The sequence below is a fragment of the Manis pentadactyla genome, chromosome 2 (genome assembly GCF_030020395.1).
Source record: "Manis pentadactyla isolate mManPen7 chromosome 2, mManPen7.hap1, whole genome shotgun sequence".
NCBI classification, from domain to species: Eukaryota; Metazoa; Chordata; class Mammalia; order Pholidota; family Manidae; genus Manis; species Manis pentadactyla.
In genome coordinates this window covers 184,784,611-184,807,692 of record NC_080020.1, presented here as the reverse complement: position 1 = coordinate 184,807,692, position 23,082 = coordinate 184,784,611, and the positions used below count along the sequence as shown (strand labels likewise).

The window sequence follows — 23,082 nt, the reverse complement described above, 5'->3', positions numbered from 1 at the left end:
AAATAGACAATAAAAGCAGAGAAAAGTAAGAGGAGAACTTTTACTTTTCTTATTAAATGTTTACATTTAATTCCCTATAATTTTTAAAGCAATATATTGGTTGCAATTTATGAATCAATGCAAGGGTATATTAAGAAAAATGATCTGTCTTAATAGTCTGTGTGATATATATGTATTAAATATTCACTAATGAAAGTCTCCAGTATAGGGTTTATATCAGTACTCATTATATGCTAAGCACTGTAGTAAGTGGTAGAGAAACAAGGAAATCTTTTAAGGAACTCACCTTCCGGAATAAGAGGCAGACCTGTGGCAGCCACTCCTGGGAGGAGATGCCTGAAGAGCAGGTCTTGGACCAGTGTTTTTGGTGAAGTGGTGGTAAGCAGAACTGGAAAAGAGATGGCGGAGTACGAAGGCAAGGCAAAAACCTCCTCCCAGAAACACATAAAGGAAGAAACCACAACAAAATAACTAAACCTGAAAATGACCTGAGGACTGTAAAACAGATCACCTACACCTGGGGGAGGAGAGAAGACCACACAGAAAAGGGTGAAGTGGCAGAGTCTTGATCAAGGGGAACCAAGCCCGTTTGCCATCCCAGCCCACAAGTGGGAGAAAGAAGAACAGAGCAGGGAGGGAATAGGTGCCCAGGAACTCTGCACACCTGGCCCTGGAGATCTGCTTTGGGAGCACAGGTGAACATTACATTGGGTTCTGGTGACTATCAGGGCTGGACACCAGGGACAGTTGGAACACTCTGGGAGGCTGAGTCTCCAGCTGCTTGTGAAGACAGGCACATGCTACTGGTCCCACTGAGACTCAGCACAGTTTGAAAGACAGGCAGCGGTTTGAAAGACATGCCAGCAGCAGGAGGAGTGCCAGAGGGGCAAGGTTGAGTGGAGCTCTCTCCTCAGGAGAAGAGCAGGTGGATGATACCTCTCCAACCCTCCCTTGGCCCAATAGGTCAGAAACTCTTAGGAGCCTCAGGTGCTCCATCCACCTCACTGGCAACCCAGCCCCAAGCTGCCTCCCTGCATGCACTGCTAGGGAACCAACCCAATGGGCTGGACAGCAACATCAGACTTTAGCCTGGCAGGCACAGGGAGACTCTCCCAGCTTTCTTGGCCTTTTTTCAGCCCAACTAGGGCAGTGCCTGCAGGAGACAGCTCCCAGAGCTCCTTCTTCCCTGCAGGTATGCAGGTCCAGCACTTTGCATCCCACCCTGCCTCAGAGGCCCACAATGGCACCCCATCCCATTAACCCTGAAGCTCTGCCATCACTGCCATGCAGGCAGAGGGTTCCCCCATCCACAAAGATGCCAGCAGAGGCCTCTGATCACACAGGTGGCTAAACTGCTGGCACTGCAGGCTCAGATCAAAACAGTTAGAAAGGCAGCCCTGCCCATTGCATACCAGTAGCAACTCGGGCTCCCGCAAAGTAGAATCAGGCACTGGAGAGTAAAGAGTCATGAGCTGAGCACCAAAGGGTGCCTCCTTCCTAAAACTATTACTGTCTAGGCCAGGGAGCACAACAGATCCATCTAAAACAAAGATAGAAATACAGAAACCCTGAAAAAATGAGGAGGCAGAGGAATATGTTCCAAACAGAACTGAGATGAAACACCAGAAAGAGGACTAAAGGAAATGGAGGTCACCAGTCTTCTTTGATAAAGATTTCAAAGTAAAAGTCATAAATAATGCTCACTGATTTGTGGAAAACTATTGAAGATCTCAGGGAGCACTTCAACAAAGAGACAGATTATCTGAAAAAGAGCCTCTCAGTGCTGGAGAATACAGTAACAAATGAAATGTACAATAGAGGGAATGAATAATAGATGGCTGCAGGTAGAGGAGACAATCAATGAGATGGAAATTAGAGAAGAAGAGCACAATGAAGCTAAGGAACAGAGAGAAAAGGGATCTCTAGGAATGAAAGAATGATAAGAAATGGACAACTTCCTAGAAAAAAACAACCTTCCAAGATTGACCCAGGAAGAAACAGAAAATCTGAACAGACCAATCACCAGCAATGATATTGAACTGGTAATCAAAAAACTCCCAAAAAGAAAATACTAGATGGTTTCATAGCTGAATTCTACCAAATATTTAAAGAAGAGTTAATACCCATCCTTCTTAAAGTATTACAAAAAGTAGAAGAGGAGGGAATACTTCCAAAGTCATTCTATGAGGTTAGTATCACTCTAATACCAAAACCAGACAAAGACACCACAAAAAAGAAAATTATAGACCAATATCCCTAATGAACATAGATGCAAAAATCCTCAACAAAGTATTAGCAAACCGAATTTTAAAATACATCAAAAAGATCATCCATTGTGACCAATAAATCCCAAGATTTATTCTAGGGATGCAAGGATGGTATAATATTCATAAATCAGTGAGTATCATACACCACATTAGCAAAAAGGATAAAAACCACATGATCATCTCAATAGATGCTGAAAACACATTAGATAAAATTCAACATCCATTCATGATAAAAACCCTCAACAAAATGGGAATAGAGGGGCATACCTCAACATAATAAAGGCCATATATGACAAACCCACAGCCAACATCACACTTAATAGTGAAAGGCTGAAAGCTTTTCCTCTAAGATCAGGAACAAGACGACAATGTCCACTCTCAGCACTTTTACTCAACGTAGTACTGGAGGTCCTAAACGCAGCAATCAGACAACACAAAGAGAAAAAGACATCCAAATTGGTAAGGAACAAGTTAAACTGTCACTATTTGCAGATGACATGATATTATACATAGAAAACCCTATAGACTCCACCAAAAAACTATTAGAACTAGTAACTGGATTCAGCAAAGCTGCAGTGTGCAAAATTAATACACAGAAATTTGGTGCATTTCTATATACTAACAATGAACTCACAGAAAGAGAAATCAGGAAAACAATTCCACTTAAAATTACATCCCAAAATAAAATACCTAGGAATAAACCTAACCAAGGAGGTAAAACACCTGTACTCTTAAAACTATAAGACTCTCATGATAGAAATTCAACACACCAATAAATGGAAATCTATTCCATACTCATGGATAGGAAGAATAAATATTGTCAAAATAGCCATCCTGCCCATGGAAATTTACAGAATCAGTGCAATTCCTATCAAAATACCAACAGCATTTTGCAATGAACTAGAACAAATAGTTCTAAAATTCATATGGGACCATAAAAAAAAACCAAATAGCCAAAGCAATCCTGAGAAAGAAGAACAAAGCCAGGGAGATTACACTCCCTGACTTCAAGCTCTACTATATAGCTACAGTAATCAAAACAATTTGGTACTGGCAGAAGAACAGACCTATAGATCAATGGAACAGAATAGAAAGCCCAGATATAAACCCACATATATATGGTTAGTTAATATATGATAAAGGAGCCATGGATATACAATGGGGAGAAAACGGCCTCTTCAATCACTGGTGTTGGCAAAAACATACAGCTACATTTAAGAAAAGGAAACAATTACTGTCCAACTCCATATATAAAAGTAAACTTGAAGTGGATCAAAAACTTGAATATAAGTCATGAAACCACAAAAGTCTTAGAAGAAAACATAGGAAAAATCTCTTGAACATAAGTATGAGCAATTTTTTTCCTGGGCATATCTCATTAGGCAAGAGAAACAAAATAAAAAATGAACAAATGGGACTAAATCAAAAAAGCTTCTGTACAGAAAAGGACACCACCAGGAGAACAAAAAGTCAGCCTACAGTATGGGAGAATATATTAATAAATGACTCATTTGATAAGGGGTTAACATCTAAAATATATAAAGAACTCATACACCTCAACACCCAAAAAACAAATAACCAGATTAAAAAATGGGTGGAGGACTTGAACAGATATTGCTCCAAAGAAGAAAATACAAATGGCCAACAGGCACATTAAAAGATGCTCCATATCGCTAATCATCAGGGAAATGCAAATCAAAACCACAATGAGGTATCCCTTCACACCAGTTAGAATGGTCACTATACAAAAGAAAGAAATAACCAGTGCTGGTGAGGATGTAGAGAAAAGGGAACCTTCCTACACTGTTGGTGGGAATGTAATTTGGTGCAGCCACTGTGGAAAGCAGTATGGAGGTTCCTTAAAAAACTAGAAACAAATGTAATTTGACCCAGTAATCCCACTTCTAGGAGTTTACCCAAAGAAACAAATCCATGAATCAAAAGATAAATGCATCCCTGTATTTATTGCCACATTATTTACAATAGCCAAGATATGGAAGCAACCAGTGTCTATCAATAGATGAATGGGTAAAGAAAATGTGTTACATATACACATTGGGATATTATTCAGCCATAAAAAGAAAAATCCTCCCATTTGCAACAACTTGGATGGATCTAGAGGGTATTGTGCTCAGTGAAATAAGCCAGGTGAAGAAAGACAAATACTATATGATTTTACTTATTTGTGGAATATGGAAACAAAGCAAAACATAATAATCAAAACAGTAATAGACTTATAGACACTGAGAAGTGACTAGGGGCTACCAAGGAGGAGGGGTTGGGGTGGGCCAGGGAGAGTATAAGGGGAATAAAGGGGCACAATAATTCACAATCACAGTATAAGTTAGTCACACAGACAGTAGTACATCATGGAGAATATAGTCAATGATTCTGTAACATCTTTCTATGTTGGTAGATAGTAACCACACTAGAGGGGGTGAGGATTTAATAGCATGAGTTACTGTTTAACGACTGTGTTGTACATTTGACACCAATATAAGATTGTGTATCAATGATATCTCAATTAAAAAATTAAATAAAAAGAGACAGACTTTTAAACAAATGGAAGATACTGTACAAAGTATGGACAAAAAATTTTGGGAAGGACTTCTGATGATGGCAGAACATGTAGTTTGGGGGAAAGAAAAACCCTGGTGAGAACAAGTAGAAGAGCTAAGTAGAATATGAAAACATCTGCTTGAAGGCATTATAGAGCAAATAAGAATATGTAGGTTTATGGAGTCCTGATGGAAAGATGGAAATCCACAAAGGCTGAAAAAAATGAACTGGTGTCTTAAAAGGAAATCACAGATTGAAGATACTACTAATAATGCCAGCATAAGTAAACAGTAAATGTCAGAATTCAGTCAACCAACTATTTTATATTACTCATTTTTATCTTAACCTTGAAATTCTGAGCATCTGGATATTAGAGACTATTAATATATTTTCAGTAGAATCTGTCATTAACAATCAATATATAGGAGGTGTTTAACAGTTACTTTGAATTGAATTTACTGTGTGCTTAAGTTACTATTTTGAATCTTTTTTGGTTTTAGATCTGCTGATTTGGGTCCTACTTTACTGACAAGACCTGGACAACCAACACTTACCAGAGTGCCCCCACCTATTCTTCCAAGGCCATCACAGCAGACAGGAAGCAGCAGTGTGAACACTTTCAGACCTGCTTACAGTTCATTTTCTTCAGGATATGGTGCCTATGGAAATTCATTTTATGGAAGCTATAGCCCCTATAGTTATGGATATAATGGGTTAGGCTATAACCGCCTCCGTGTAGATGATCTTCCACCTAGTAGATTTGTTCAGCAAGCTGAAGAAAGTAGCAGAGGTGCATTTCAGTCCATTGAAAGTATTGTGCATGCATTTGCCTCTGTCAGTATGATGATGGATGCTACCTTTTCAGCTGTCTATAACAGTTTCAGGGCTGTTCTGGATGTAGCAAATCACTTTTCCCGATTAAAAATACACTTCACAAAGGTTTTTTCAGCTTTTGCATTAGTTAGGACCATAAGGTATCTTTACAGACGGTTACAGTGGATGATGGGTTTAAGAAAAGGCTCTGAGAATGAGGACCTGTGGGCAGAAAGTGAAGGAACTGTGGCTTGCCTTGGTGCTGAGGATGGTGGAGCTAACTCAGCAAAGTCTTGGCCAATATTCTTGTTCTTTGCTGTTATCCTTGGTGGTCCTTACCTCATCTGGAAACTGCTGTCTACCTACAGTGATGAAGTAACAGGTAAGAGTAAGAGTGTGGTTTCAAGAACCACATAACAATCTCAAATTTCAAGAATAGATGCGTTAAATTAGCATAATTATATTCATTTGTATCTGATATTTTGATCCAATTATATTTTCAGTTAAGAACTTAGGAACTGAAAGAATATGTAGCAAAAGCAGGCTTGTTGATTTATTCATTGTTTGTGCACAGTGTAGCAGTACACATTACCTAACTACTATTTACAAGGTACTGAACTTGATGCTGTGGAGGAAACAAACATGTAGGACATAATCCCCCTCTTTCTAAAACTTATTGGCGGGGAGGAGGGTAAAACACATAAACAGGTCATTGTAATGAGGCAGAAAGAATGTGATGAGGAAAAAGACAGGGAAAGAGAAATGGTTTATTGAGCCTTTTTTATATGTAAGACATGTTTATGTATTTTGTTTTATCTTATCTAATTCTTACAACAACCCTAAGAGGTAGGAATTAATCCTCATTTTATAAGTGACAAAAATGAGTTTCAGAGAAGTCACTTGCCCAAGATCACAATTTTAATAAGGCAGAACCAAAAACAAAACCAGGCCTGTTTGGTAAGTCCTTACTCTATACACTGACACAGAGTACTGTCTCAATTTATAAAAGAGAAACTAATATTTTTTGGCTATTGGTATCCAGGAAGAAGTGACATTTAAGTTAAATTTTTGAAGGATAGATGACATTTCATCAATTAGGTAGGGGAAAAAAAGATTGACAAGCATGTGGAACAGAGGGAACAAGAAGAGTACATAGGCAGGGAATGTGAGATTTGTTCAGATGTCCTATTGCATGGAATCAAAGGATAATATGAAATAAGGCTGAGAAGTTAGGCTGAAAGATAATAGTGAAAGCCCTTCATTTTCATCTAGGGAGGAAAGTGGGATTTTTGTTTTTCAGCAGGCTTGTGACAAACACATAAACAGTGCTCTAAATAGGTCAGTCTGTCTCAAGTGTTTAAGATAGGTCATTGCAGGTTAAAACAGGTTGAAGTTAGATTATCTGATTCATAAATAATTATAGATTATGTCTGCCTTTATATTCCCCAAAGCTAACAGCCTGCTTAGGTGCTTATAAATATGTGTTAATTTGGTGACATAAGTTATGATGCTTTTGTACTTGACTAGATGAGAAAAAAATGAAGGGCTGAAGTAGGGTATGTGAAAAGCAAGACAGATGTAATAGATTTAAGTTACAAGCTAGATGAGTTACTTAAAGGGAAAGGAAGAATCAAAATGCCCTAGATCTTTAAATCTGGAATATTAGATATGTTTTATTCATTAATTCAATAAATATTTGTGAGCATTTACTATGTGCCAGACACAGTTCTAGGAGCTGGGTATATAGCAGCAAATACAAAGGATTAAAAAAATCTCTAATCTTGCAACTGTCTAGTGGGGGTAGTCAGCAATGAACAAGTAGTAAAATATATAGTAAGAAGGTAACAAATGCCAGAGAAAAAAAACCAAGTAGGGAAGAGTTGCAGAAGTCAGGTTACCATGCTGCATAGACTCAGGGAAGTCCTACACGAAGGAGATAAGAGAGTAAGTCCTGCAGCTATTTGAGGGAAGTATTTGAGGCATAGGGAATAGCAAAAGTGCCAAAGTATTTAAGAGGTAGTGTGCCCGGCATGTCATGTGGACAGCAAGGAGGCCAGCATGAATGGAGCAAAGTGAGAGCAGATGGAGGTGAGGAAGGGAAGAGTACAGTGTGTTTTGGACCTCCATGCAAGTGCAAAGGAAACTTCCATATTTCAAAATTCATTCAACTGTGCTATTGAGGAACTTGCACATAATCTTCATATGTAAGTGACTTAATTCCTATGTAATGACTTGGTAAAAGGTAAATATCAAAAGAAGAATTAAACAATATTGTATTCATCTTCTTAGAGATTAATATGCTTAGGTAAAAGCACATGTTCATTGGACTAATAATTTCAGGATTTGGCAGTACCTGTTTGTGTGAAAAAACATTTTTAAAGAGACATACCTTAAATCTCATTACAAATGAGCATTAACAGATGAACTTCTGCAATTGAAAATGATGATAGGAAACACTGCCTTTGAACCCCAATTATGAGAAATATCCCAACCCCAAAATATTCCATTCTTACCAGTAGTACACCTTTATTACAGAAAAAGAACTTAATTTTTATTACATTTTGAGTTTTCTCAAAAAAATTATGAAAAAAGTTTTCTCTCATATGAGTAATTATACAATACCTCCGGCTTTGCCTCATGGCCTATATAGCCTGATGTATTTACTATCTGATCCTTTACAGAAAAAACATTTGTCCACCCCTGACTTAAAATAAGGGAGCTAGAATTTTGAGCTTGAAGAGGAAAAAGTGCACAACAGATAATGTAGTGAACATTTTGTTGATTTTACATAGGGTTAATTATAGAATTTACTTTGGGCAGGGGGACATTGCTGTTGGCAAATAAATTTATGCAGTTTGTAAGGTATAGTTAGTGAAATATCTGTATTTTCCTTTCATTAAGTTTTACTAACCTAATCTTAATTCTTAATTTGATTTACAGACAGCACCAACTGGGCAAGTGGTGAGGATGACCATGTAGTTGCTAGAGCAGAATATGATTTTGCTGCTGTATCTGAAGAAGAAATTTCTTTCCATGCTGGTGATATGCTAAACTTAGCTCTCAAAGGTAACAAAACTTGAATAAATTGGATTATCTGAATTTTTAGAATTTGTAAATGGAGTATTAAAAACCACAACAAAGGATCTGGGACATTGTTAGTTAATTCAGAAGTAGTTACTAGGATTTCTCTTTCAAGTCAGTTTAGAACTTCCAAATCTAGGGAAGTGGGGAATAAATGCCTAATGGAGGTTTCCAGTCATATTTCACTGAGATAAGGAAAAGATTTTGTTTATATAATCTCCTCTAAACTAAAAACACTTGAATTCCAAACTCTTAATCCCCCCAAAAAAACATGAGGTAAGCACTAAATGTAACAAAATCTAACCAGAGAAATTATCTAGTATCATCTAAGTATCCCTATTGCTCTTTACTGGGACTGGTATTGCTCTCTATTTTTACTTGAATAATGTTTACTTCAGAAACTCTAACATGAATGTTTTAGGAATTATTGTCATGAAATATTAAAGAACCTAAGCAAGAAATTCATATATATCTCAGGTTTATTTTTGGACCAGGACACTAATAGTTTTTAATAGCTCCAGGCAAAATGACCTTTTCCTTCAGCTTTACCCAGTAATGATCAGAAATTTTGTGGATTTATAAAAAAAATTTTTTTAAAAAGATTGTGTGGAGACAGGATTAAAGATGGCGGCTTTAGAGGTGAAACAGAGGCTTCCTCCTAATACCACATATAATATGAAAATATAATTAATAAAACTAATCCTGAAAGAGCAACAGGAAAGAGGGCTGCACCAGACCGCATACACCTGGAGAAAAGAATAAACCTCATGGAACAGGGTAACATACAAAAGCCGTGATCTGGCAGGACCCAAGCCCTTCCCCCACCCCAGCTTATAGGCGGAAGGAAGAGAAACGGAGCAGGGAGGGACTGGAGGCCTGGAACTGCTGAACACCTAGCTCTGGAGATCTGCTCTGGGAGCACAAACCTACATTTCATGGTGCTCTCCAGATTAGGGGGGGTTGGAAAGCTAAGACAGGCAGAATACTTGGAGAGACTGGGATTCCAGCTGCTTGTGGAAAGCAGGGATCCATATCTGGCTGCTCTGGGACAAAAGAAAGGCAGGCAGTCAGAGAGACTTCCTAAAAGCAAGAGGGCTGCTAAAGGGGCAAGGATTACACAGAGCTTACTGCTCAGGAGAAAGGATAGGTAGACAAAATTGTCTGGGTGCACTCTGCCCAGCAGGTTGGGAACTTTCACGTTCTTCAGGCACTCCAGCCCCCTAGCTGGCTATGCACCTCCAAGGCCCCCTACCATGATATGCAGCCTGCTGCGCCTTCCTCACGGTCAGCCCCACCTGGCTCACAAACCGGCAAACCCTACCCCGGCGTTAGGCCAGCCAGAGTGAAGACCTGTCTACAGCAACTACAAACGCAAAGCACAAGAGGCTTATACCTGTGTGATCAGCCCACTGGTTCAGGCAGTGGAGACAGGCGTAGCAGCCGGGAAGCAGGAAACAGCTCTTTCCTCCCCCCAGGCACCAACACCACTCCCGTGCAACCCTCAACATTGCTCCAGGGGCTGAGCAGCTCCAGATAGTAGAGCTTCTGGGCACTACAGGGCACCGCATAAAAATATGAAACATCCAAAGAACCTGGTTCAAAGCAAAATTATAAATACACCAGAGAAGATTCAAATGAAATCGAACTGATGAATCTTCCTGGAAGAGATTTCAAAATAAAAATCATTAACATACTCATGAAGGTACAGAAAAATATTCAAGAACACAGGAAAGAATTCTGGATGGAGATCCAATCATTAGGAAACACGGTATCAGAAATGAAACATACAATGGAAGGTTTTAAAAGCATTTTAGATACAGTGGAGGAGATGATAAATGAAACAGAAATTAGAGAAGAAGAATACAAAGAAGCTGAGGCACAGAGAGAAAAAAGGATCTCTAATAATGAAAGAATATTGAGAGAACTGTGTGAACAATCCAAATGTAACAATATCGCATTGTAGGGGTACCAGAAGAAGAAGGAGAGAGAAAAAGAGATACAGAGTGTCTTTGAGGAGGTAATTGCTGAGAACTTCCCCAATCTGGGGAAGGAGATAGTCTCTCAGGCCATGGAGGTGAAGTCTACCAACACAAGGGACCCAAGGAAGACAACACCAACACATATAATAATTAAAATGGCAAAGATCAAGGATAAGGACAGACTATTAAAAGCAGCCAGAGGGACAAATAAGATCACATACAAAGGAAAGCCCATCAGGCTATCATCAGACTTCTCAGCAGAAACCCTACAGGCCAGAAGGAAGTGGCATGATATATTTAGTGCAATGAAGCACAAGGGCCTCAAACTAAGAATACTTTGTCTGGCAAGATTATCATTTAGATTTGAAGGAGGGATTAAACAATTTCCACAAGCAAAAGCTGAGAGAATTTACCTTCCACAAACCATCTCTATAGTGTATTTTGGAGAGACTCCTATAGATGGAAGTGTTCCTAAGGTTTAATAGCTGACACCAGAGGTAATAAACCACAGTAAAGAAAGTAGAACAGTTAATTACTAAGCAAATGCAAAATTAAATCTACTACCCCCAAAGGCAATCAAGGGATAGACAGAGTACAGAATATGATACCTAATATATAAAAAATGGAGGAGGAAGACAAGGGAGGAGAAAAAAGAAAAGAACCTTTAGATTGTGTTTGTAATAGCACACTAAGTGAGTTAAGTTAGACTCTTAGATAGTAAGGAAGTTACCCTTGAACCTTTGGTAACCACGAATCTAAAGCCTGCAATGGCAATAAGTACATACCTATCGATAATCACCCTAAATGTAAATGGACTGAATGCCCCATTCAAAAGACATAGAGTAACTGAATGGATAAAAAACAAGACCCATCTATATGCTGCCTACAAGAGCCTTACTTTAAACCTAAAGACATGAACAGACTAAAAGTGAAGGGATGGAGAAAGATACTTCATGCAACTAATAGGGAGAAAAAAACAGGAATTGCAGTACTTGTATCAGAAAAAATAGACTTCAAAACAAGGGAAGTAACAAGAGACAAAGAAGAAGATTACATAATGATAAAGGGGTCAATCCAACAAGAAGAGATAACCATTATAAATATCTATGCACCCAACACAGGAGCACCTACATATGTGAAACAAATACTAACAGAATTACAAGGGGAAATAGAATGCAATGCATTCATTCTAGAAGACATCAACACTACACTCACTCTAAAGGACAGATCAACCAGACAGAAAATAAGTCAGGAGACAGAGGCACTGAACAACACATTAGCTCAGATGGACCTAAAAGACATCTACACAACTCTACACCCAAAAGCAGCAGAATACGCATTCTTCTCAAGTGCACGTGGAACATTTTCAAGAATAGATCATCTACTAGGCCACAAAAGGAGCCTCAGTAAATTCAAAAAGATTGAAATTGTACCAACCAGTTTCTCAGACCACAAAAGTAAGAAACTAGAAATAGGCAAAGAAAGTGAAAAATCCCACAAACACATGGAGGCTTGACAACATGCTCCTAAATAATCTGGATCAATGACCAAATAAAATCCAACATCAAGCAATATATGGAGACAAATGACAACAATAGTTCAACCCTGCAAAATCTGTGGGATGCAGTGAAGGCCATGCTAAGAGGAAACTATATTACAATACAGGCATACCTCAGGAAAGAAGAACAATCCTAAATGAACAGTCTAAACTCACAACTAATGAAACTAGAAAAAGAAGAACAATTGAGGCCCAAAGTCAGTAGAAGGAGGGACATAATAAAGATTAGAGCAGAAATAAATAAAATAGAGAAGAATAAAACAACAGAAAGAATCAATGAAAGCAAGAGTTGGTTCTTTGAGAAAATAAACAAAATAGATAAAGCCGTAGCCTGACTTACAAAGAAAAAAGAGAGTCTACACACAAAAACAGAATCAGAAATGAGAAAGGAAAAATCATGACAGACACCACAGAAATGCAAAGAATTATTAGAGAATACTATGAAAATCTATATGCTAACAAACTGGATAACCTAGAAGAAATGGACAACATCCTAGAAAAATACAACCTTCCAAGGCAACCCAGAAATAAACACAAAATCTGAACAAACCAATTACCAGCAATGAAATTGAATTGATATTCAAAGCACTGCCTAAGAATAAAACTCCTGGACCAGATGGCTTCACCGCTGAATTTTATCAAACATTTAGTGAAAACCTAATACCCATCCTCTTTAAAGTTTTCCAAAAAGTAGAAGAAGAGGGAATACTCCCAAACTCATTCTACGAGGTCACAATCACTCTAATACCAAAACCAGGCAAAGACACCACCAGAAAAGAAAACTACAGACCAATGTCCCTGATGAACATAGATGCAAAAATACTCAACAAAATATTAGTAAACCAAATTCAAAAATACATTAAAAAGATCATCCATCATGATCAAGTAGGATTTATTCCAGGGATGCAAAGATGGTACAACATTCAAAAATACATCAGCATCATCCACCACATTAACATAAAGGACAAAAACCACATGATCACCTCCATAGATGCTGAAAAAGCATTTGACAAAATTCAACATTCATTCATGGTAAAAACTCTCAACAAAATGGGTATAGAGGGCAAGCACCTCGTCATAATAAAGGCCACATATGAAAAACCCACAGCCAACATTATACTTAACAGCGAGAAGCTGAAAGCTTTTCCGTTAAGATCGGGAATAAGGGGGATGCCCACTCTCCCCACTTTTATTCAACATAGGTCTGGAGGTCCTAGCCACGGCAGTTGACAACACAAAGAAATACAAGGCACCCAGATTAGCAAAGAAGAAGTTAAACTATCCCTATTTGCAGATGACATGATATTGTACATAAAAAATCCTAAAGAATCCACTCCAAAACTTCTGATCTAATATCTGAATTCAGTAAAATTGTGGGATACAAAATTAATGCACAGAAATCTCTTGCATTCCTATACACTAATGATGAAGTAGCAGAAAGAGAAATCAGGAAAAGAATTCCATTCACAATTGCACCAAAAAGAATAAAATACCTAGGAATAAACCTAACCAAGGTAGTGAAAGACCTATACTCTGAAAACTACAAGACACTGATGAGAGAATTTAAAGAAGATACCAATAAATGGAAACACATTCCGTACTCATGGATAGGAAGAATTAATATTGTCAAAATGGCCATCCTGCCTAAAGCAATCTACAGATTCAGTGCAATTCCTATCAAAATACTAACAGCATTCTTCAATGAACTAGAGAAAATCGTTCTAAAATTCATATGGAACCACTAAAGACCCTGAATAGCCAAAGCAATCCTGAGACGGAAGAATAAAGCTGGGGGGATTATGCTCCCCAACTTCAATCTACTACAAAGCCACAGTAGTCAAGACAATTTGGTACTGGCACAAGAACTGACCCATAGACCAATGGAACAGACTACAGAGCCCTGATATAAATGCAACCATATATGGTCAATTAATACATGATAAAGGAGCCATGGACATACAGTGGGGAAATGACAGCCTCTTCAACAGCTGGTGTTGGCAAAATTGGACAGCTACATGCAAGAGAATGAAACTGGATTATTGTTTAACCCCATATACAAAAGTAAACTCGAAATGGATCAAAGACCTGAATGTAAGTCATGAAACCATAAAACTCTTAGAAAACATAGGGAAAACTCTCCTGAATATGAGCATGAGCAGCTTCTTCCTAAATGCATCTCCACAAGCAAGGGAAACAAAAGTGAAAATGAACTCATGGGACTTCATCAAACTAAAATGTTTCTGTATGGCAAGGACACCATCAACAGAACAAAAAGGCATTCTGCAGTATAGTTAGAATAATTTTGTAAATGATATATCTGACAAGGGGTTAACAACCAAAATATATAAAGAACTCACATGCCTCAACACTCAAAAAGCAAATAACCCAATCAAAAATGGGAAGAGACGATTCTCCAAAGAAGAAATTCAGATGGCCAACAGACACATGAAAAGATGCTCCACATCACTAATCATCAGGGAAATGCAAGTTAAAACCACTGTGAGATTTTATCTCACACCAGTAAGGATGGCCAGCATCGAAAAGACTAAGAACAACAAATGCTGGCGAGGATGTGGAGAAAAGGGAACCCTCCTACACTGCTGGTGGGAATGTAAGCTAGTTCAACCATTGTGGAAAGCAATATGGAGGGTCCTCAAAAAACTAAAAATAAGAATACCATTTGACCCGGGAATCCCACTCCTTGGAATTTACCCAAAGAATACAACTTCTCAGATTCAAAAAGACATATGCACCCCTATGTTTATCACAGCACTATTTACAGTAGCCAAGGTATGGAAGCAACCTAAGTGTCCATCAGTAGATGAATGGATAAAGAAGATGTGGTACATATACACAATGGAATACTATTCAGCCATAAGAAAGAAACAAATCCTACCATTTGCAACAACATGGATGGAACTGGAGGATATTATGCTCAGTTAAGTAAACCAGGTGGAGAAAGGCAATTGCCAAATGATTTCCCTCATTTGTGAAGTATAACAACGAAGCAAAACTGAAGGAACAAAATAACAGTAGGCCTCACAGACTCCAAGAAAGGACTAGTGGTTACCAAAAGGGAGAGGTATGGGAGGGCGGGTGGGGAGGGAGGGAGAAGGGGATTGAGGGGGATTATGTTTAGTACACATGGTGTGGGGGGTCACGGGGAAAACTGTAGCACAGAGAAGGCCAACAGTGAATCTGTGGCATCTTACTACACTGATGGACAGTGACTGTAATGGGGTATGGGTGGTGACTTGATAATATGGGTAAATGTAGTAACCACATTGTTTTTTCATGTGAAACCTTCATAAGAGTGAATATCAATAATACCTTAATAAAAAATATAAAAATTCAAAAAAAAAAGGTTGTGTTTGGGATTCAGGCTTGCTACAAAAAGTCATATTTTGTTGGTAAAGATATTAGTAACAATAATAACAGCTGTCATTTATAGAATACTTACTATGTATAAGGCATTGTACTTTACATATTTCATTTAATTTTATAATAATACTGTGAAGTGAGTACTGTTATTATCTTGTCTCCATTTTGCACATGAGAAGACTAAGACTCAGGATGAGTAAATTGTCCAGTATCACAAAGCTAAGATTTAGAGGAGCTAGACTATGAACCTAGGTTTTTCTGACTTTAGAACCTGTCCTTTAACCACTTTGGCTGTTTTCTGTGTGATCTATTAATGGAAACTTTTGACTTTAATTGGTTTTAGTCACTCCTTATATAAGGAAAAAAATACCTTCAGTTTTCAAATCATTAGTTTTAATGTGTAAATAATTTAAAAATCGGGATCAAATTTCCGAAATTTCTGCCTCATCCCTTTATACACAAAACCTAGGTTTATAGTTATTATATTCATGTTTTTCTTCTAGTGAAAATAGAATCTTGCTATTTCAGATTTCAAAAAAATGATTCCTTTTTAAGACTTATTATTAGAGATAGGACCAATACAGATAATCAATTTTAGTTAATCTAAAGAATAAAGCATCAAGTATTGTTGCCCTTTATTACATTATAATATTTGAGAAACATTTCTTATGTCACGTTATTCTTCAACGACTAGTGCCTCTTAACATTTGGCTTTGTTTCTTTGCTTTCCTCTATCACTCAAGTAAAGTACATTTGTGCTTTTAGAACAAAAGTCATTTTGTTGATAAAGATATTAGGGTTACAGACAGGGTTAATATAAGTGTTTTTTTCTTTTATTATAGAATATTAAACATAAAAATGTAATGTGTCTAAATTATAATGTTGAACTAAAGCTCCAAGAGCCAAATAACTTCTTAAAATACATGGATAAGTAAGAGAATACCAAAACACAAAATCAAATGAATCAAACCACCTTTCCTACTTTAAGCTTAGAGTATTGCCTTTAACTTTTTGTCATGTGACCAGGGATAACTGAGGTCTTCATTTTTGTCCATTATGGATTTAAATTAACATTCACTATCTTCAGGATTATCCATCATAATCACACTACAATGACTTCTATATTTTGGTCAAAAGTATGTAAAGAGAGCTGGCTTATATAAAGGTAAATATTTTCTATACTTGCCCCAAACTTACCCTACTGAGAAGGAATGACAAGTTCATTCCTTAAATTCCAATTTAAAATGTAAAAGACGTGTGATATCTTGATCTCGGTGATGGTTACATGAGTGTATACACATGTCAGAATTCATCAAGCTGTATGCTAAGATTTGTGCATTTTATTTTATGTACCTCAATATAAAAATAATAATAAAAATAAAAATATGAAAGACATTGATGTTTTCAGCTTTTGAGAGATCTGAATCTCCTTACCCTATTTTACCAACTGACATAAACTATGTTCTTCAAGGTTGAAATAAATATTTAGTAAGTATAAAAAAGTACAAATTATAAGGGACCCTTGAACTGTTAAGCCTACTCATTTGATTTTGAGTGTTTGTATATATACTATCTGTATATTTTATGTTTTATTATGTAATTGTAACACAGATTTTACTTAATATTTTACTCTCAATATTCTGTTGGACCTCCAAAATATGTTATAATTACAAGGATGTCTTTTCTTCCATCAGAACAGCAACCCAAAGTGCGTGGTTGGCTTCTGGCTAGTCTTGATGGTCGAGCAACAGGACTTATACCTGCTAACTATGTCAAAATTCTCGGTAAAAGAAGAGGTAGAAAAACAATGGAATCCAGTAAAATTTCCAAGCAGCAACCGTCTTTTACCAACACTACACTAATTAAAGGATCCACGCCTGTTGATTCTTTGGATGAACAGGAAGCTGCCTTTGAATCTGTTTTTGTTGAAACTAGTAAGGTTCCAGTTGCACCTGATTCCACTGGGAAAAGTGATAAACAGGATCTTTGATATCTTTCGTGTTTGCCTGTGGTTGAACTATACTTTAGAGTACTTTTTAAAAATTACTTCTTACAAAGAAATTAATGTAAAATCCAATGAACACATTTTCTTAATGACTATTCCAGGTGTTTTGCTGCTAGAAATTATTAATAAAGTTGTACACTAGTGTGTTGGTCTAGTGACCTGGTTACATTTTACAAGTTATTGGACCATGTTTATTTCACCTGCATTTTAAGATTATGGGGGCTGCTGTCATTTTCATCTTATTTGAAACCCTATGTTTATTGGAAGAGTAAGTCTGATGAACCATAGAATGCACTGCTACCGTAGGGATCATTAATGCTCTGTAAAGTTCTAGATTAATTGACTTGGAATCCTCAGATATCAAATGATAACATGAGAACAAAAAGTCTAATTTTTTTTATAACTTTAATTAAACTAAATAATAAAAATTTTCTAATCTATTATATTCAGTCTTGGGTTTGCTTTAGACAGTAATATGTTTTCATCTACTTGCAATTGGTACTATTATCTCTTACTGTATTTTTAAAAATTTATCTTGAACAGGCCACTAGAAGCATTGTAAAGGAGATAGTTCTAGAGTGATATTTAGCCCACATAGTTTCTCAGCTAGTAAAAAGCTGAAATTTATCTTTCTTACAGATTATTTCCATTGCTTCTGAGGATAATATAATATTTTATCCATTTACAATATAACTAATTTTCATCCTGGATGAGTCAGAACATATGAAAGATTTAGTTTCTTTCCTTTGGCCAAGAGTTTGCACTTAATGATATAATCAATTCTACCAATATTGATTTTGAATATTTTCATAGATTCTGTGCATTTACCTAGTTTAATTCCTTTTGAAATTCCACATTCAGGCTGTTCTTTACACATTGAAAAGGTATCATATTGGATACACATTTATTTTAGATTTAATTTTTACTACTGAGACTATAAATAAAATGCTGATGCTGTTTGGCAATATGATAATGCTGTTTGACTTGTTTTTTTGCTTAAACACTTCAAATGCAGTTAAATTTCAGTATACTGAATATTTTCCCACAAAACTGGAAATTTTCTCTACTTGCTGTGCTTATACTACAAAATAATACTATCAGGAATACAGGTGTACAAGAATATGTTTACAGATAGTGTTGAAAACTTGGAGTTATTTGGTAAAGATTTTGGTTTGGTATTTCATCTTTTTTCTACAGACTTTTTGTTCATTAAATAAGTAATTCTAGAGCAGTTCAGACTAAAACATGCAGGAACCAACTATATACTCACATAGAACTTTACTAAAGGCTTCTTGGGAACCTCTCTTTTGAAATGACAATATAATAAATATCATTCAAAATAACAAATGTTCACTATGCAGAAAAAGATAATAAGATAGTAAAATTTATTTATCTTAGGCCTAACACCCAGATATTAGTCTTTAGATAGGGGAGATAAAGTTTCTTGTGTATTATTTTCTGTTTGTATTCTACAGTAGAGTTTCTGCTTTGTTTTGTTAGTAATTTATGGAAATTTTGTTCTTGAAATAAATTTTTGATAAATTATGAAATTTGGTGTTGAAGGCCTAAATTGGATTCTAGAAGTAAAGTAGAGATGAAATGTTGTTAGTGCTATTAAGGGTAGAAAAGGTGGGCCTTTAGGATAGAATTTGTGACTGCTTTTAAAGATGTATAGGGAAAGGAATATAACACACAATAAATGACAAAAACAATTTCACGTTTCTTAGGGTGTTTATATTTTAGTTAAGTATGCTAAATTACAGTATACATTATCTGACTTAGCTATTTGTGTCTGTAAATTCCTTTTCTATTAAAATTTTAGGAAAGCAATTAGGACTAGAATAAGAAATTTTATAAAATTTTTTATCAATGACAGTTTTAGTATGTTTTTTTTAGATTAAGTGCAATGTTCAAGGCTCAAATATTGTTATTTTAAGGAACTTATTTGAGGAATGCCAATTTACAGATATTACTGAAATCAAAACATTTTCAATTAAGTAATCACAAGTTACAGTGAGAAAACAGGTTTCATTTAAAATTTTTTTCTGGATTTTATCAGTTTAGAAAGGAAAAAACCAGAGAACATAAAATTCTCATCTTTTAACATTTTATTTATTTATGTAGTTCAGTCTGTCAATTGTCATAATTATGTATTTGAATGCAGCTGTCTTTCATCTTGTATTTCTTTAATGGAAAAAGAAACTGTTCTTCAGTTAAAATTTTATTTTTAGTAGATTGTAAAGTTACCTTTACTGGACAAATAAAAATATATTAAACTTGATAGACATTTTTTGAAGATAAGCTGTTAACTCTTTAAGGATTGAAATTAATATAAAAAGTCTATTTTTCTTCATCTCATCTTGCATATTAACTACTGCAAACAATGTGTCTGTTTCCTTGTAATTTAAAGAAAAATACATTTATATGAAAATTACCTAGAAGATGAGTTAAATAAAAATAATCACAAATCTAGGTTTTGGTGGACCTAGATTTCCAGTTTGGACAGTACTACTACTAACTGTAAGATTTAACTCACATTATTTCTGTTTCTTCACTGATAACATTGGAGATAGGTGCTACATCTGCCTCACATGAGAAAGATTTTTTAAAAATATAAAGCACAATCAAAAGTAAAGTTTTATGGCAATTATATGTTTTACAATTTTTTCTCATGTATATTTAGACTTTCTACATTCTGTAAAAATGTCACCAAGTATGTCAGTCAAGAATTTCAGATTTACACATACTTAAAAATCAAAATTAGTTTACTTGTACTTACAAACTTTGCCTAAAACGTTATTTAAATTTATTTTGCTGAACACCAAGACGTCCTAACTTAGAAAAACAGAATATTCAACATAAAAAATTCTGTTTTTTCAACATTGAAATGTCCTTTTCATATTACATAGTTTTTTATTTAGCTTATCTCATTTGGGAGAATGATCTGTTTCTTTAAAAGTCAGCTAACTCAAAAATCTTTCGGGATACTTATTATATTATACCCCATGACTAGTTTTTCACATTTAAAGATGTAATGTTTAAATAACCTAACATGTCTTAACAGTGTTTCTATTCATGGTGTAAAATAAATGTTTAATTTCTTAAGGATCTCAGGTGCTCAGAACTGAGTCAGTCATCAATCATATTATTTATTAATGACACCAATATCACTGATTTAGAAAGGATACACTTTCCTTCTGTTTTATTGTACTATAATAGTTTTTCTTCTGCCTGCAACTCCATACTCTTCATTCCCTACTATAATGTCTATCCTTCCAAGCCATCTTTCAAAATTTTTTATATATTTCCTTGGAAAACTATATAATATTTGCTTTGTGTGTTTTTTACTTTAGTAAATGTTTTGTGGTATAAATCTCATTTCTAAGTTTCATAAAATACTAGATTTTAAAGACCTACTCCTGTTAGTGTATATAGCATGTCTCTGACTGGTGCCTGTTCTGTTGCATTCACATACCATAATTTATCCTGTCCTCTAGTTATGGATGCTTAGTTTGTTCCCCAGCTGTTCCTACTTTCACAAACTGGTACATGTCTTCCTATGAAGCTGCCGTGTGTATGTATGTCCTGGAGTAGAATGACTCGAGTTTGGGGTATATGCATACTTAATTTCAGCTAAGTATTGGTGACCTGTTCCGCAGGAATAGTTGTACCAGTTTACATTTAAACCAACAAAACATGAGGGTTTCATTTTCTCTATATCTTCAGTAGGACTTGATTTTTTTTTATTTCTTTGACATATCTTCTTGTAGAGTAACATAAGCATGTATAGGTTTTAAAGTACTAATTAAATTGCGCACACACATTAACATAATAGGAATACAGCTACATAACAAAAGCAGACCTACAATTACCAGCCATATCCAGTGAAACCAAGAAAACCAGTTAGGTACCCTAGGCATTTGTGAAAATTTATCAATGATATGATGGATATTGTCTAACTGAATTTGAATAGCTTGAGAAAAATCAGACAAAACAACACATTCCTGGAAACTGTTCACATCCCATATGTTCTTTTAACAGTAGATAGTCGCACGATTTTGGAGCACTGCAACTTGCACTTCTCCTAATTCTTGGTTGAGTTCCGACAGTATAGATCCAGTTAAAGTTGTTTTACTGTTTGCACAGGCCAGCTTAGATATCTCATTCATTCCAATGGCAAGTCCAGGAACCGGTGGGATGAATGCAGCTACAACTGCAGCAGCGCCAGGATCTTTGTTGAAGTTTTTTAATGATCATCTTCTGGAACCACTCTTCCAGAAGATAGTGATGTTGGAAGTTCTTCTTCATATCGTATCTTAATTCATTTTCTGTGTAGCCAAATTAGGCTTTGATCCTCTGTATAAACACAAACAAACCCTTTGCCCACACTTTGATATGACCTTTATACCATTGTGAAGAACCTATTGGAGATCACCACACAGGAACTGCTGTTTTTTTTTAAGAGAAAGGAATATTATCAGAAAAATGTACTTCCATAGCTGATCATCTGTTACCCTTTAAAAGATCAAAATTAAGGATATGTAAAGCATGCATTACTTGTTGATTTGCAGTTAGTTTTATCCTATCAGGGAGTAATCCCCCTTTTCTTTCTCTCTCTTTTTTTTTTGTGTTATCCTTAATCTACAGGTACATGAAGAATATTATGTTTACTAGGCTCTCCCCTATACCAAGTCCCCCCCAACAAACCCCATTACAGTCACTGTCCATCTGCATAGCAAAATGTTGTAGAATCACTACTTCTCTTCTTTGTGTTGCACAGCCCTCCCCTTTCTCCCACCCCCCACATTATGCATGCTAATCATAATACCCCCTTTCTTCTCCCCCCCCTTATCCCTCCCTACCCACCCATCCTCCCCAGTCCCTTTCCCTTTGGTACCTGTTAGTCCATTCTTGGGTTCTGTGATTCTGCTGCTGTTTTGTTCCTTCAGTTTTTCCTTTATTCTTATACTCCACAGATGAGTGAAATCATTTGGTATTTCTCTTTCTCTGCTTGGCTTATTTCACTGAGCATAATACCCCCTAGCTCCATCCATGTTGTTGCAAATGGTAGGATTTTTTTCTTCTTATGGATGAATAATATTCCATTGTGTATATGTACCACATCTTCTTTAAGCACTGATGGACACTTAAGTTGCTTCCAATTCTTGGCTATTGTAAATAGTGCTGCGATAAACATAGGGGTGCATCTATCTTTTTCAAACTGGAGTGCTGCATTCTTAGGGTAAATTCCTAGGAGTGGAATTCCTGGGTCAAATCGTAAGTCTATTTTGAGCATTTTGAGGAACCTCCATACTGCTTTCCACAATGGTTGAACTAATTTACATTCCCACCAGCAGTGTAGGAGGGTTCCCCTTTCTCCACAACCTCGCCAACATTTGTTGTTGTTTGTCTTTTGGATGGTAGCCATCCTTACTGGTG

The 23,082-nt window shown here is 36.2% G+C and overlaps 1 protein-coding gene across 1 annotated transcript in view; it reads left to right on the top strand.

The window, feature by feature from the left end:
* The window catches only part of PEX13 (peroxisomal biogenesis factor 13), a 28,511-nt gene extending 8,587 nt beyond the window's left edge, over window positions 1-19,924 (top strand). The window contains exons 2-4 of the mRNA XM_036926022.2: window positions 5,327-6,021; window positions 8,580-8,705; window positions 17,333-19,924. Of these exons, the coding sequence (XP_036781917.1) occupies window positions 5,327-6,021; window positions 8,580-8,705; window positions 17,333-17,628 (1,117 nt within the window). The 3' untranslated portion in view covers window positions 17,629-19,924. The remainder of the gene's footprint in view (window positions 1-5,326; window positions 6,022-8,579; window positions 8,706-17,332) is intronic.
* The last annotated feature ends 3,158 nt before the right edge of the window (window positions 19,925-23,082 follow it).